Source organism: Falco punctatus (assembly GCF_963210335.1).
Source record: "Falco punctatus genome assembly, chromosome: 14".
Classification (NCBI taxonomy): domain Eukaryota; kingdom Metazoa; phylum Chordata; class Aves; order Falconiformes; family Falconidae; genus Falco; species Falco punctatus.
Window position 1 is genome coordinate 6,089,812 of NC_137594.1, and position 16,780 is coordinate 6,106,591.

The 16,780-nt window shown below is 40.4% G+C and overlaps 1 protein-coding gene across 1 annotated transcript in view; it reads left to right on the forward strand.

Annotated features, from left to right (window-relative positions):
- Positions 1-145: 145 nt before the first annotated feature.
- LOC308072967 (polycystin-1-like protein 2) overlaps positions 146-16,780 on the forward strand; it is a 50,067-nt gene continuing 33,432 nt past the window's right edge. Inside the window, exons 1-7 of the mRNA XM_080410610.1 lie at positions 146-9,115; positions 10,746-10,752; positions 12,828-13,076; positions 13,691-13,999; positions 14,342-14,499; positions 14,960-15,032; positions 16,164-16,419. Of these exons, the coding sequence (XP_080266736.1) occupies positions 8,577-9,115; positions 10,746-10,752; positions 12,828-13,076; positions 13,691-13,999; positions 14,342-14,499; positions 14,960-15,032; positions 16,164-16,419 (1,591 nt within the window). The 5' untranslated portion in view covers positions 146-8,576. The remainder of the gene's footprint in view (positions 9,116-10,745; positions 10,753-12,827; positions 13,077-13,690; positions 14,000-14,341; positions 14,500-14,959; positions 15,033-16,163; positions 16,420-16,780) is intronic.

Sequence of the window (16,780 nt, forward strand, 5' to 3'; positions counted from 1 at the left end):
CTAGTGGCTGGTGGTTTATAGATTGACAATTTGTAATAGCTGATCTTTAATCCCTAGCACATACACTATAATTCTTGCACATTCTCATTAACTCTTTCACTGATTCAAAGGAGAAGTAAGAAAAACATAACTCACCTCTTTGCTCCTTATGAGCCTATATGAAGCAGCCAGACATACTGCAGGAATGGGGTTGAAGGACTCTGAAACATCACCTTCAGCATTTCAGATAAAAGTTTAGACACTGCATAGGGGTGCTTGCCCCATTTGGCAGGTAGGGAGAGAAAAAGACAAGAAATACCTATGCACTGTTCTGAATTTGGCTCTTTGGGAATGACAAACATTTCAGAGCAGGGTGTCATCCTTTTCTTTCCATTCTGTGAAATTTAAAATGGGCTATTTTATTAATTAATGAAATACCATCACTGAACTGTCATGTGCTGTATTTCTTTATATACAAGCTGTTCCAGAGTGAACCCAGTGGCACAACTCTGAATTAAACATCTTTTCACAAATAATCACTATAACATATTCTCCCATACGTGACCTGAATTCACTCCATGAAAGTATGGCAGGAATCATTAAAAATAAGGGTTTTTTTTAACTTTGTGCTTTTGTTCCTAGATAAGGTACTTAACTGAGTTCAATGCTGTTAATTTTTAAATCCTCTGAGAAAAGAATTATTTCAATATAAAGCATGTGATTGCAGAGCAAATCATAGGCTCCACTGAACGTGAAGGATAAAGATTCTTTGCACAATTATATATTATGCAATTTCATATGAGGTTACCCTAAAATACATTTTTTTCAGCTAAATCGCCATTGTTCCCAAAATGTTTTAACATCACTTCTTAAGGCTGACTGATCTTTTGTAAGTATACATAATTATTTTACATAAAACATTATTTGTGCTGTGGACTGCTCTGACACACTTTTTATACATTATTCCTCCCTTCCTAACCTATTGTGTGTTTGATGGCTTATCTTCACTTCACGAGATCATCAAGACGGCATGCCTTGTCCTCTGTGCAGTGTGCTGCCAGCTGGAGTTACAGCACAGAATTCCCTTCCACTCACAGTGCTTAAGAGAACAGGAAAAATCTTTCTACAAATTCTTGTGCCTTGGACAAATTATAGTTTCAGTTTTCCTGTGGATAACAACAGTAACTCCACTGAAAAAGCTCTTCAGGATACCCAACAGAGAACAGGAGAATGATGAGTTTTGTTTCAAGAAAACTAAAGAAACACCCCACAGATTGTACTAACTTGATTTACACGAGGCACGGAGCCACAATAGCCTGATTCCTCACTGTTTCTCTTTTATGGATGGACTGCAAATCCATCAGTCTCACACAATCAGAGAATCCCGTAGTCACAACTGGACTTCCTCATTGATGAAGTTATTCAAGGGATGCACAGTGTACTTTTCCTGGTCTCAGCTGGAACAGAGTTAATTTCCTCCTTAGCAGCTGGTGTGGCTCTGTGTTTGGGATTTGGTGTGAGAACAACGCTGACAGCAGCTGATGGCTTTGGTTGTTGCTGGGTGATGTTTATAGTAAGTGAAGGACTTTTCAGTTTCTTGGGCACGGGACGTTGGGAGGGGACACAGCCAGGAGAGCTGAACTGGCCAAAGGGCTATTCCATACCATATGACGTCAAGCTGAGTATATACAGGCTGGGGGAAGGAGGAGGCAGGGGGGACATTCGGCATTGGGGTGTCTGTCTTCCCAAGTCACCGTGACACGTGATGGAGCCCGGCTTTCCTGGGGATGGCTGAGCACCTGCCTGCCCATGGGAAGTGGTGAATGAATTCCTTGTTTGGCTTCGCTTGCGTGCGTGGCTTTTGCTTTCCCTGTTAAGCTGTCTTCATCTCAACCCACGAGTTTTCTCACTCTTATTCCTCCAACCCTCTCCCTCATTCCACTGTGGGGGGAGTGAGTGAGTGAGTGGCTGCCTGGGACTTGGTCACTGGCCAGGGCTAAACCACAACATACAGTCATGTTTTTAATACATATCACCAGAAATACTAATTTGTTTATTTAAACAAAAATATAATGCAATTTTGTATTAAAACTCTTCAAGCGCTGAGGCGCAGAAATGGTAGCCTATATAACTCATACTAGTACCCAGCCAGACTGAACTTGATCAAAATGCCCAAGCATTTAAATGCCCAAACATTTAAACACTAGACATTCAAACAAGTAAACAGCCACTACCCCCATAAACTTCCTCCCTATAAGACTTTTATAACCTCATCTACACCTTTCAACATCCCAAGACTATTTACATGTTTTAATATTTATGTTATACGGTTGAGTAGTATGTTTTCAAGTGGGCAGAATGACAGCGTGAAGGTTGGCATTCACTTGCATGACTGAAGGTGTAGAAATGGTGTTACAGACATTTACAGTAACAGAAGTTAGTGGTGCTACACATTGTCCCACCTTTTAGCCTACTGTACACCTTTGGGAGAACATAAAAGGAAAGTATAAAGCACTGTTTTCTGGTTTTAATCAGGTGGCATCTGAGCGTAGAGTGCTGAACACAGAAGCAGTGCTACTGAACAGAGAGACTGCTGGACCTCCAGTCTTCTCATTATGGGGATTGCGAAGCTGATCTCTTTTGTAAGTTTGTTGTCTCTACTGATAAGAGACATTAATAATGAAAACAACTTGTTACACAGCTTTTTTTCTCTCTGTTTTCATGTCCTGTAAGCTCAGAAACAGCTCATAACAAGCAAAAGAAAAATGTGTAAGAAAATGAAATAGCATAAACAAGAGGTAGAAGCTGGACTGCCTAAGAAAAATGGACAGTCTTATGCCTATGGAAATCTGGAGTGACTGCAGACACCAGTGGAATTGTGATGGCTGTAGATTCAGATCCAAGCAATTTTCTTTTTGTCCCTCTGTGCGTGGTAGGAAAAGTTCAGTTCATTTGTACCTACCACTTGATGTTGCACCCCAAGAAGGTACCTTTCACCCTCAGAACAGTATCTCTTAAGATATTAAGGCAACAGCACATCTAAATTGTGCCACTTAGTTGTGATCACAATGACACAAGGTGTCAGCAGATGCTTCAGCCAGTTCTGCTACTTTCTATGTGAATTCAAGGGTAACCCTAGCCATCAATAACCCTAGCTTGATTAAAGTTCTTATGGGGCATATATCCTCTTCTTTCCAACAGTCAAAGTTCTGCTGTGGAAGGCAATAAAACATAGGAACTAGAGAAGAAAGAGGGAGGTATTGAGGCATCAACTGTGCGGCAGGTGAGGAAAGTCAAGCTACAAGCCCAAAGGCAATATTAGATGCTTCTGAAGGGACAGTTCCTAAGAGAAGATCCTCAAGGACTTATCTGGGCAATGTTTGTGCCAGAAGGTAACCATATACATCCTATAAACAGAAATTATGTCCAAAGCAGCAACTCCTGAATGTATTCCTACTTATCTTTATCCTGACCCCATCATGTCGGGTATCAATGTCTAGTTTAATTATTGTACCCTGTAAAGATAAGAATTGTTTTCCCTGTGTTTCTAAACAAGATAACATCAAAATTGCAGCTTGGCAGGGCTCACTGGTAAGTTCACTGTGTTGCCACATGGAAAATTAGACAGTAGAGCAACAACAAAACCAAACCCTTTTCAGTCAGCAAATAACTGAGTCTCATTATCAGGACAAGCAGCCTAGGAAGGAGCAGCAAGGAAAGAAGCATTCATGTGAGCCACCTTCTTAAACTAATTGGCAGCTGAACTTTTTTTAAAGCCAGCTGGAGAGATGGGAGATGTAGATGTACTTCCATCCCTTTCTGGATAGTCTGCTCAGTACTCAGTACCTCCTGCCTATGCGGGTAATAATGGAACAGGTCTTTTCAAGAGGCAGAAGGGTACATGTACCCTTTTTCTGCACACTGCGGAAGGGTACATGACACACTAAAATGGATCACTCATGATCTTGTCTCACGTTAACGACTCCTGAAAATAATCTTTTTACTACCTCAAATCCAAAGTAATATAAATCAATTTTCCATTTATGTGATTACTCAATTCATAGAATATATTTCTGTTCCTGACAAAATCTATACGTTACATTCAGTAATATTCAGGAATGTAAAGATGGTAATATCCTCCTATAGACAGTAAATTTACTTGCTCCTCCTCAAGGCAAATGAACAACAGCCAAAATGAATGGGTGTGTGATTTATTCCTTCCCATTGGCAGCTCTTCACTTCCTTAACTCTTCAAATCTAATACTTTCTGGCCTCTGTCAAAGACTGTCAAGCTATTCTGCTGTGCTGCAATGCCTTTTGAATCACAGGATGTTATTAGGCCGTCATGATGCAGCTGTGATCTGTACTAGGGTACAAATCAGGACCACCCTGAAGTCAGTAGTGGCACCATACCTCTCCTCCTTGTCTGCACACCCAGCTCTCCAATAGCCCAGTGAAACTCTGGAACAGACTTTTCTCTGGGACACCAAAGTTCAGAAATAGAAAAGTCTTATGAATGAGCCATGTTTTCCTAATAGCAGCAGCTGGTCATGGAGAAATTTGCAGTTGGATACAGGGAACCCTGAACTATAGAGCTATTGATATGTTGAACAAGCATTCAGGCTTGTATTTTTCAAAAATTGCAACCTAGTGTTTGGTGCCTAATTAGGGGCATGAAAGGCTGATTTGCAAAGGTGTCAAGGTAAGCCTACCAGTGTTGTTAGATAAGCATTGTGTGCGCTTGTCTCCCATTCTATAAGAATTTAGGCATATAAAGCTAAACTTTCCAAATGTCCTATCATTTACATATATAAGGTTAGATTTTTAAAAAATGAATTAATGATTATGAGTACTTTGAGGTTTGGCTACCGAAACTGAGCTGGTTTTAAGGAGTTCAATTTCAGGAGTGGTGAACATCACCTAGAAGGTTCCCTTACTGAATCAAGGTGTAGACCACCATTTTTTTTAAACATTTCTTCACCTTTTCAACATTGTAAAGAAAATACGTTTCAGATTTCTTTCACCTCAATAGCTTCTACTTCCCACAACAACAACAACAAAAAATAATAAACCTTTAAGGATCCATTTGAAAACCAGGAATAAATCACTCATCATTGCCTTTTGTGATGTTTTATATAGCGCAATGCTTTTCTTAAGAAAGTTTCTCTTGATGGCCACCATCTGATGTAACTCCTAAGGGCAAGTTAGGACTCTAAGAGATCTGTAGGGTCCCCTAAAACATTTCTGCGAAAAATGAAAGACTTATTCCCACAGATGCAAGAGAGTTGGCAAACAAAGGAGTTATTCATAGCTTTATCGCAGCTTGGAGTGAGGGTGTGAAAATATTGAGAAAGCTTTGTCACGAATTTCTGGTCAAAGCTTGCAAAGCACAATTGCCTCGCAAGGCTTATTTTAGCTGGTGAATATGTTTTAGTTCAAGTCACTGGCACATAACACGTGCTGTAGGGGTGGTTGCTCCATGAGCCTTTCAGGCAGACAGCTGTAACTGAACAAGGATTAACAATTTTTGGCTATATGCAAAGGGGTCACAGTTCCTTCAGAACAGTGCTTATATACAGACTTTTCTGAGCCAGCCTCAGTTCTTCAGAACTGTGCAAAAGGCAAACAAAACCCAGCAAGTGAATGGTTTTGGTGTATCCAAAATCTATACAACTGACATTTTCCGTGATGCTTCCCTGAAGTTCCTGGAGTAGCTTTACAATACCTGTTAGAGGTCAGTTACACTCCCATGGTCAGTCAGAAGAGGAGAACTTAGTGTAATTGCCAGCCAGCCCCTTGAAGCAAAGACAGAGGTTTAATTAAGCACTTCCATGACTGCCTTTTGAAACATGCAAGATGAGAGTATACAGCAAGGTGTACCATTTTGTCTCTTGCACACCAGCATACGTGACTATTTAAGTAATTTCTTAAACTATTTAAATTATTTAAATTCAGCAAGCTATACAAAGGCAAATAGAAAAAAAAAAAAACCACCCCAAAAACAAACCCACAAAAACCTCACAAAAGCATTATATTGTGAAGCTTCCATACAGACTTCTGGCATAAGAAAGCTATTTTTAAAAAAGGCCTTTCTGTTGAGGAAGAATACAAAAGGCATGTTTCTTACAACATGGTAAATTCAAGGAGCACTGTTTATTTGAAATCAAGCCATTTTTCACTTATGAGTGAAAAGGGCTTTCAGAAACTTTATCTGTTCCTCAGGACCACAGTGGCTAATTTTGATGCTTTTAAAGCAGTATTTTCTTTTCTGTAAATGCTTTTCTCTTCCTTGTGGTAAACAGAATAAACTGACAGACTGCTTTACTGGCACTAAAATATATGAAGTCAACAAACTGCAGAAGAGGGAAACTGTCTTTCTTCCATTCCCCATCTGCTGCAGGCAGCTGAAGAGTTACTTATAGCAACCGTAGATTAGGAAAAAAATTCACACTGCTGTAGAAATTGCCAACAGTAGACTCACTTGGAGATCTTGGCTTTATTTGTAGACATTTCCAAACATTATTTGTTCTTTTTTAGGGCCTGTTTCAAAATCCGTCAAAGCCAAAGACAAGACTTCCATTAATTTCAATGGCTTTGGAGGAGATTCACAGAGGATAGCCTGTGGCATCTCCAGCTCTGGCATTTTTAGCAGTATGTTCATGTAGTCGAATTTCCAGTTGCATAGGGAGAACTGGACAATGCTACAGAATCCATTCATCACAAATGTGACTCAACGGCACCTACTGGAAATGCACAGTCTGTATCACTAAGCCAGATACATTTAACTACCATCTCCTTTGCTACACCTATGTTTTTAGAAACAGGCTGTGTTTCTCATATCTAAAAGAACAAAATGGGAGGGCTGGCTGCCAGCTTCTGCAAAGCCTGGCAAGTCAGGAAGAAGCAAGGAATCTGAAGGAAATGTCACAAAGATGTACAGTGGCCAACTAACTGAACAGCAGCTGCCCTCAGCTCTGACTTTTGCAGTAGCTTGAATACAAAACAGTTCGGTTGGGGGTTCCCAAGCCAAAGCCTATGAAGTTTTGTGTGTAGGCCCAAAAAGGACTCCTAATTTGCAGACATCCTCGACATAACCAGCTGATAATCAAAGTTATATGGTCTTTTCCAGGAAGGGGATGGGTGTCTGGGCACTGACTGGGCCAGATCCATCAGCTAATCAGAATATGGATTGGACTTCTCCTGAGCTAGGAAACCCAGTCTGAATATTCACATCTCAGCTGCTGCATAAGCTCTCTCTGTTAATCAGTTGTAAATTAATGTGGGATCTGCTCCAAGGGCTCCATAGCTGCGGCAAGTCTTGATTTTCAAGTGTAATGGGAAAGGAGATATCCAGCATAGTGTCTGTCCCTCCATCACAGTGCATTTTCTTCCCCTTTCCTCTCCTCCTCCACAATTGTCCTACCCATTAAACACTTTCCATGGCCTTTATCTCAAACCCCCTGATCACAGTTCTGCTTTATCCAGCTGGGCAGGGTGACTATGAACCGGAGGTCCAGAAAGGTCTTGGGATTGAAGATCACTCTTAAATGTTTACTGGATGCATACTTCAGTTTGCAAGAAAGCTTTAGAGTTAGAGCTGGGCAGGCATACTGCGTGGTATGTGCACTACCTTCAGCTCAACGGCACAATCCAGGTGGCATTTCTGGAATGTGGGAATTCAACCAAACATCACTGCTTCCTGCACCTCTGTGATGAGGAGCTGGCTCACTGATCCATGTCTAAATATGAGTGCATGTTCTTTCAGCATCAGGTTATGGTGCTATAAATTAATAATTGCCTCAAATTCAGTGGAGTTAATGCCAAAGACAGGGGGATCACAATAGCTAAAGATCCTTATTTATACTCTATTTCTGCTAATCCAGTGGCCTTGTAAACCTGATGGGTATCTTTTTGTAAGGAAGTTCAGAAGCACTTTGGGATTTCAGCTCCTAAGTATTGCTGGGCTGGCTTCCCAAAGTCCATCAGCAGCCTTTGGAATGTGCACATAGGGCTCCTAAGTAGTTTTGATGATTAAGGCAATACTTTCATCTTTTCTAAATCACAGTTTTAACTTCTGGCCTCCTCTACCTCCTAGCAGGTATAAATACTGTAGCTCTATACAGTTAAGCAGCTTAGCTTGTAAGGGATGATGGGAGCATTTCACCCAAAATGAAGCTTACTTGGAACAGCTGAGATTAACCTGTGTGCGTGTAAACAGGTGGGCAGTAGGAATATGATATGATAATTAGACATTGCATTAGCATTCAAAAGCACAACAAACAACTATTATTACAAATAAAGCAATCCAAAACAATTAAATATATCTAGAGGAGCACTGTGTGTTTTCCCATCTCGTAACTCTTTGTGTTTCTCATTTCCCTAATTCTCCTCTCATTCTTACTATTGTATCTCTGTTGTTGTAAAGACCTCCAGCTTTAATGTTCACACAATGATGCCTTTGATGTAGGAGCTTTATCTCACTTTCCCATGTGTTCAGCAGCAGCATCTATCAACTTTATCTTCTCTGCTCATGAGAAAAGCAATACTCTGATGTCTTGTCTTCAAACTGACTTCACATGGAATGAGATATTTACACAATGGGCCTTACAATGGCCATTGCACTTGTTGTGTGTATCCTCAGACACAATTGCCATTATATATTAGAAGCAATCTGTTCCATGTTCTATTGCTGCTGTTGTTGCAAGCAGCAAGGAGGAAGGAGAAATGCTGATGACATGACAAGCACGAGATCTCAAGCTTTGGAAGAAGGCAGGGGAAAGACTGGTGATTTGATAAGCAAGATGAGTGCCACACAGGGCACTGAGCTGAGAATGTGGCTTGGGATTGCAGTTCTAATTTCTCTTGCAGGATGTTTGGCTGTGGACGATGCAACCGTTGATGAAGGGACCCTTTGCTCAGAGTACCAGGTAGCTTTCAACCATTCATGCTATGAGTTTGTTAGACTCCAGCGTACCTTCACAAGTGCCCAGAGCTGGTGTGAGAGAGGAGGAGGGCACCTTGTCTTTATTGAAACTGAGGAAACTCAAGAGTTCTTGCAAAAACATATTGCTGAGGATCAGGAATGGTGGATAGGACTGATCTCAAACTCCTTGCTGAATCAAACTACTGACGGTAGGTGATTTTGAAATCATGTCTTCTTGAAAACTGTATCAGCCCATGATGCTTACTTGACATGGTAACAAACACAGTTAGTTTCTCTGTAGACATCTGCTGAAAAGCTACTGTCTTTTGTTGCTGTAACTTCAGATTTATATTAAGAAGTTTAAATTGCCTGGTTCGCTTCCCAGTTGCCTGTTGTCACCCTTTCCATTGGATCTTGTAGCTGTGTGAATGCATGGTGAATTAGAACAGCTTGCTGACCCAGTGAAAAAAATGTGCTGGGTTAGGTCTCCAGTGGAAGAGCAAGCTGAGACAATTCATCACACTAGGAAATGCTGCAAGATCTGATGCAAGGGAAATGGTGGAATCTTGAGGTTGGGAGCACAAGGGGAAGGGGTAGTGTCTCTTTTAATGATTATATCAAGTTAAATATAAAACATAATTGAAGATCCCTATTCAGACTAAACCACCTCTGCTTCAGCAGGAGCAGGGCTACAGTCCTGCTCTGCAGGCTTTGGCTCTGTAATTGTATTACAGTTGAAAATAAACACTGGGGACACAATTGCTTTGTTCACAGGGTTGATGATTTGGCTGGACACTTCAAATATAAGCTACAGTAACTGGTACAAGGATCAGCCATCTACCTTCTCATCCACATGTGGGTACATCCTGAAGAATGCCAAGTATCAGTGGGGTGTGACTGAAAATTGCAGCCAGGAATTTGACTTCATTTGTGAGTTTGGTAAGATACACAATAGCTGAAACTGAGAAGTGAGCATGCCATATTCACAACTGTCCATAAATTGCCTGGTTGCTTTCAAAGTGGCTGCAAAATAACTTAATCAAGCTTATTAAAAGTGAACAAGCAAAAGGCCATATAACCCCAGCAGGTACTCCTTTTCTAGTGTGCTGATATAAGATCTAATCTAAAGAACAGAAGAATCCTGAAATCACTGGGAGATGTAGGTGCTCAAACTAGCCATCAAGGTCCAGGTTCCCAATAGAGGTCTAGCAAAATAGAAACAGATCTGAGGGTGAACCTAAATGAGTAGCAGTCCGTGTCTACAGTGGACATAAGCTAGCTAGTTTAAATTTGAGTAGTGCCTCCCATAGCATGGTTGCAAGAATAAACTCTCACAACACCATAGTACCTGAGCTAGATGAGAACTGCATAACTGCCCTATAAAAATACTCTTAATCAGAAATACATGCCAAAATAATTTCCATCTGTAACTGAAGCAAAAATACAGCCAAGCTTCCAAGAGACACCACTCCTAGCAACCTGGAGTAAGCAAAAGTGAGAGCAAGTCTTTCTTGTTTCTTCTCAAACCCTTCCATGAGGTGAAGTTTGAGGGCTTCCCCAGGTAAAGAAGCAGACAAGAACCTGTACTACCTGGTGGCATTTTAGTGCTCAGACAGAAAATCTTCAGACATTGTGTCCCTTACATTGTGACTTGGAACAAACAGTCCTGGAAAGAAATGCTGGCAATATCACCTCATTCAACATATAGATACGAGAGGAATTTGTGTTTCTTGTACTTTGCACACCAGCCGGGCATTTTAAACTGTAACTAGAATAAAGGTCATAAGCACTGGACGGACAGTTTGGCTGTAGACTCACTAATAAAAAAAGTCCTTGAATCCAGTATGCAGGTACAGGTTTCCACAAACCCTAGAATTGCTGCTGCCTTGGTCCAGTACTGTACTACTTCTGACATAATTAACAAGTCATTCCAGCAATCAGCAAAACTAATAACGTTTTGTTTCCTGTCCTGATTTTCTGTTCCACATCCCCTCCCTACCTTCCTCCTCAGCACTCCCAGTTCACTCCCATCTCCCCAGCATGTCGCACCTCTGCAAATACTTCTCACTCCCTCAGCTCCCTCCCCGGCAGTCCTGCAGGTGCTCCAGAGCTCCAGATTTATGTGCTGGCCAGTTGAATCCCACACCATGGAACAGATAAACATCAGGTTGTAATCCCTACTCCTAATGGAGGCACTGATGTAGCTCCTTCTCTTCTACCTAGCTATTGATTTTCATGGAATTTTAGAGTGTTTTGAATTTTATATCTATACATCAAATCTGGCTGAAGATGACTAACATTAAAAATGATTGGGGGAGATGAAATTGGCAGACAGCACAAACCCTTATGCTTATTTTCCTTGCAAAAACAGACTAAAATTATTTTTCCCTTACAACCACAGTAGACAAATGTCTGTTTATAGGGAAATTATCATCTGTTATCATAGGATCTGACTTAAAGACTATTAAATTCAAAGAGTGTTTGCATTAATGAAAAACAATGTCCTACACCACATCCATCACTTCATTACCCAGGATTGAGGCAACTATAGCCTTGTTTTCAGTATCTACAGCCCATGTCCATTAATAAACATACATATTTCGGTAACAGAGTGGACTCCACTTTTAGCAGCTTTGCGTGTGCATGCAAGGAATTAGATCCAATATCCCAAAGAAAAAGTTTCTCTAGGTGTTGAATGCCTGGAACTTCCCACAACCTGAGAGTGCTTCAGTTTGTCTCTGTAAAATGGGCATAGTGATACTTAACACCTTCACACACAGCTACTGTGAGGCTTGGTTTGCAGTAACGTTCAGTTTGAAACTTCAAATTAAATGTGTTGGTACCTCCAAATAGTACCACTAGTTGAATTTAATATCTCTCATTCCTGATAACTTGTCTACTTGATCTATGAACTAAGTCTGTCTGTACAAACCACCAACCAGAGTGTTCTGTCTTTGTCCTTTCTTTGGCCATCTATCCTGGTTATCTGTGTTTCTCAACACAAATAAAATCTTTCCTTGTTATTATTTCTTATTATTTCTAGAACAAAAAAAAATTTGCACAAGATGATAGTCTGTATTAGAATTTAACAACAAATTATTTTTCAGGCTTATTTAGAGAGCTCTAATCTGTAAACTGATCATGTTGCTATAGTTACAGCCAGGCTTAGATTTAGCCTTTAAATAACAATAGCACACAATTACTGCAGTGTGCACACATTGGCACTGTTAATCAAATTACTTAAGGGGAACGATCAAAACAGCAACTGGAGGACAATGTATTTAAACCTGAGACAGCTGAAACAAAAACATTCTTTTGCAACACTCCCAAAAGACAGCAGTCTTTTGCATCCTTCTCTTCAGGGTATTAAGTATCCTGATTACTACAGGATACTAAGAATTCTGAAAGATAATTAACTGTCCCAGATTAATCAAAGAATGAGGTGTACACATTTAGAGATATGACCTTACTCATTTGAGCAGTCCTGCTGAATGAAGTCAGTCGAATATCACACAGGAACAAAGGTGTCTCTGTAGCAGAAATGGGAACAGGTCCCATACTTAATATGCAAACTATTCTCCAGAGCAATTACCTGAACATCATGCAAATCACACACTGCCAGAAGGCTCTTTTGGAAGCAAGGAGTAACTTTAAACATTCCAGTACTGCAGATCAAATAAATGCTAAGCGTTTTCCTAAAAAAAAAAAGCTTATCTTTTTAATTCAAAATTTTTTATTTTAAAAAAATATTCTCAAATTTTTGTTCAAAGCAGTAAAACCCAGAAATCTATTACTTTGGATTTTAAAAAAGGGAAAATATTTTATTCTTTGTTCTTTTTTAAATTGTATTTTATTAATTGTTCAGCTTAAAAGGGAAAAGAGAAGAAATGGAAACTAAAAAAATGGTTATTCACAACTGTAGCAGGATTTTTCAGAAATATTTTTTTCTCTCCTATTAGAATCTGGTCAGAGCATTGCTTGTGAAAATAACAATGCCACTGTACAGTGTGGATCAGGAGAAGTTATTCAAATTGGAGAGAGCTTCTATGGACGGAAGACCCCTCACTACTGTGTATCGGAGACTCCTCTCCAGTACGATACAGATGAAGGCTGTAGCTGGATCAGTGTCAGAGATGAAGTAGCAGGTAGTATCTTATGGCATTGCTTGTCAGAAGCATAGAGTATGTGCCAAAGTTCCTGGTCCCTAAAATACTTTAGTTTGTATTTCAGTAGAGTTAGTGAATGGGAAAGTGGATTATTGCTAAAATGAAGGGAATCAGAGAGAACTTCTGACGTAGGAGGTTCCCAGAAGAGGCTGGATGGAAAGGAGGCACTTTGCGAGGAGCAAAGATTCAGAGGAGAGTGGGAGCAAGTGGAGAACTAGGGCGTTTCTCTCACTGTGTGAAGAAAATATGTGGCCATGCTGATTCCCTGATGAACTCAATGGGATACCCTAGGTTTGACAGAGATGGAAGAGAACACATCCATACAAACCTAACTCCAAACCAGGAAGGGCGAAAAGGCTGGCACCCACGGGGACAGGAGGGATCTGCTGCTGCCTGCTGTGTGTTGAGTACCCAGCCTGCTGCACCTACGTGGCTCTGCCGCCTGCCAGACTGAACAGTGGCTATGGCCTGTCTCTATGGTGATTCTTTGGGCTTCTAGCCAAAATGAAACAAAACACGTTACTTGGGGGTTTTAGCCACTTTAACTCAGCTTTTTTCCAGTAAAGTGGAATGGTGCTAAGAAATACCAGGCAATAAGCAACACAAGTCAAAGTGACGTGGGAGTTTGTCTAGACATCAGGCACCTGGTGTTGCTCCCTCTCTCCTTGTTTTCCCTCTAATCATCTCTCATCCGAGCTGTTACGACAGTCAAAGACAAAACCCACCGGTTCATATAAAATGGTCCTTCTTTCCAGGCCAGTGTCACGGTCTCCAGGCCTGCCAGGTGGCAGCAGATGGCACTTTCTTTGGAGATCCTTGTCCAGCTTCTGGAAGCTATTTGTCTATTCAATACCACTGCAAGGAAGGTAAGTGGGAGGGGGCTGTCAACACCAAAAGCCTGTTCTGCTCTTTGCTGCAACACTGTGAGCACTGATATTTATCTTAAAAATCACTGCTCCATCCTCAGTGAAAAACCTGGAAGAGCAGTGACCACTAAAAATAGGGACAAAAATGTAGCTTCCCTGTCCTGAGGGGTTTTGGTAGGATACAAAGCTATATTCAATCACATAAAACACACTTAGATGAAATTATGTTCCAAAAGAATCTTGAACCAGTAGGTATGGGAAAGAATCAGCTCCCTGTTGCACCACTAATGCACTCAAACCAGCATCAGTATCAACTCTGTTTTGGAGAAGGCCTGCTTTCAATAGACGACAATTATTTGAATGATGCAAGAAATGTAGACAGACGATGGCATTGAATTCTGTCATTATGTTTTACAGGTCTGCAGCTGGTTGTAACAGATACGTGCTTTGTCTTTGAAAATGTCATGGTCAGTTTGAACTGGCTGCTCTCTCCATACTCTGGCAACCTTTCCTGTATCATTAGCACTGGAGATGGCCACACTATTGATCCTTACTACCCTCTAACGTAAGATACATCCTTCATGTATCATCAGATAACCAGTCAGTTTCACTGCTTGCATTTTATTGAATGCTCCAAGTCTCTTAAATGAGATGTTAAACATTAAGTTGATTAATAATAGATCATACTTGGATTCTGCAGAAACTTGTTTTGAAATTAATACACAATTTTTTGTCAAGCTGCCAACCACAATCTTTCTTCTGCTTATGATGACAAGTGATTCCTACTTCTTACTAAGAGAATTTATTCCCGAACCTAAGACAGAAAATTACTGAAAACATATCAGTAACTGCAAAAAAAACAGGCAAGCATTACCTTCTTAAGTTTAAAGAGTATTTTTTAATAACATTTAAAATAATACAACAGCTGGAGTTTTTCTTTTGCTTTAGTTGCATAAAAATTGTGTCTTCTCAAGATGAAACATTTTTCTGCTGGATTTAAAAATCAGGTTTTGTCCTACTTCTAGGAATGACAGACAGAGAATGGCTCTAGAAATTTATTCATTTACTGATGGAATCCTTCTTGAGTCAACCAGAAAAGTAGGAGTAGAAGAATGAAACCCAAAAAGCAGTAACGTACTAGAAACAGTAAACATTCTTTCAGAGCTACAGACACAGGCCTGTAGCTGTAAAGAACTTGAAAAAAATTCTTTGATAGTGAGCTTTTAAGTAAGATACATTTGCTGGCTGTAAGCAGAGGCTTGCTCTTTTTGTGGGAAGCCCTTTTACTTCACCTACTAAATGGCTCACAGTCATGCTCATCTGTTTTCTGTGTCCAGTTTGGTACATACTCTTACAGGAATTGCCTCGACTGGTCTGATCTTGTCATTGGCATGTTATTGAAATCTGGTTAGAATGAAACCTTTGTCTTCATTAAAACTGCTAATGAAAAATAAGTGTTATCAAGGATGATATATCCTGATCTTTGTCTGTATTTGCTAGGTGGTACCATGATAAGAACAGAAAGAGTTCAGAGACAACAGTGTCAGGAATATCACTTATTTGCTTTCCATGGTGCATGTAATTCAAGAAGGGTATCTTTAGGTTCTTTTCATCATTTTGCTGTGCTTGTTAGTAATAACAGCAACTACCACAGATATCTTCATATCCATTCATCTCTTATTGCTATCATGACCAGAGCTGCACCAGACCCAGGAGTCAAGAAGAGACATTTTTGCTAGTGTGGGCAAGTACAGAAGCAGTTGCACATTAAAAAAAATATAGAGCAAGGGAGTGCTCTGACAAAATGCTGAGGAGCCTCAGCTTCCACTGATATATCTAGGAGAAGGTAAATCAGGAATAAAATAAAGAAAGAGAATTAAGGTCACTGTTACATGTTCTGACATGCACAGTCACATGTCTGTGCTCAGAGCCAACGAGTCACAAACCAGATCTAATGCCACATGCTATTGAACTGTAATTTACCTACTTTACAGCAAAATGTATCCACCCATATAGGTACACTTTGAGAATGACCACCCCTGATATACAACCTTAATGACGCTGTAGCTGGAACAAAGGAGCAATCTCCAACCCTAAAAAGTCTCTGTAAATAAATGTGGGATTACAGCGATTGCAGGAGAGCTGAGTCAGGTCAGAAATCTGGGAACTGTGACCACTGTTCCCACGTAAGGCTAAGGATTTCCCAGGACAGTCTTCCACAACAAGTAGCTGTTCTCTTTCTATTCTAGACTGGTCAGCAACGTCACATACAGATATTCGACTCCTGGAGTGTTTACTCTTTTTGTGGAATGCACCACCAGTGAATGGCATGTGATGGCACAGAAGAGGGTGACTGTACAGGATAAGGAGGATCAACTAAGCATTACCGGGTGCTATAGCCAGTATGAATCTGGGAACAGCTCTCACTGCCGTACACTGTATGGGGAGTTGTTGTGGATTCAAGTTGAACTCAATGGAGGTGACGGTAATTACTTTTCATGACTTAAATGGTAGGCTAAATATTATCCCACCCATGTGATAGAAGCAGGATTTTCATTATGCAAAATGAGTCACCTTTTTAGTGAATGCTTTCCCTCTAACTGTTGCATTGCTGCAATTGAATGCTCTCAGCTCTATTGGAGGGGGTCTTTCTCAGAGCTATTACACCAAAACCAAGTATAAACCCGTTTTCCCTCTACACAAAGCTGACAAAGCATGAGCATAACTTTAGTCACACAAATCCACATGAAGCCAGTAAGAATATCTCCATATTTAAAGTTAGGAATCCACAGAAATGCTTCTCTGATTGAGGGTAAAAGGATCCCGTGCTGAGCTGGTCACGTTTG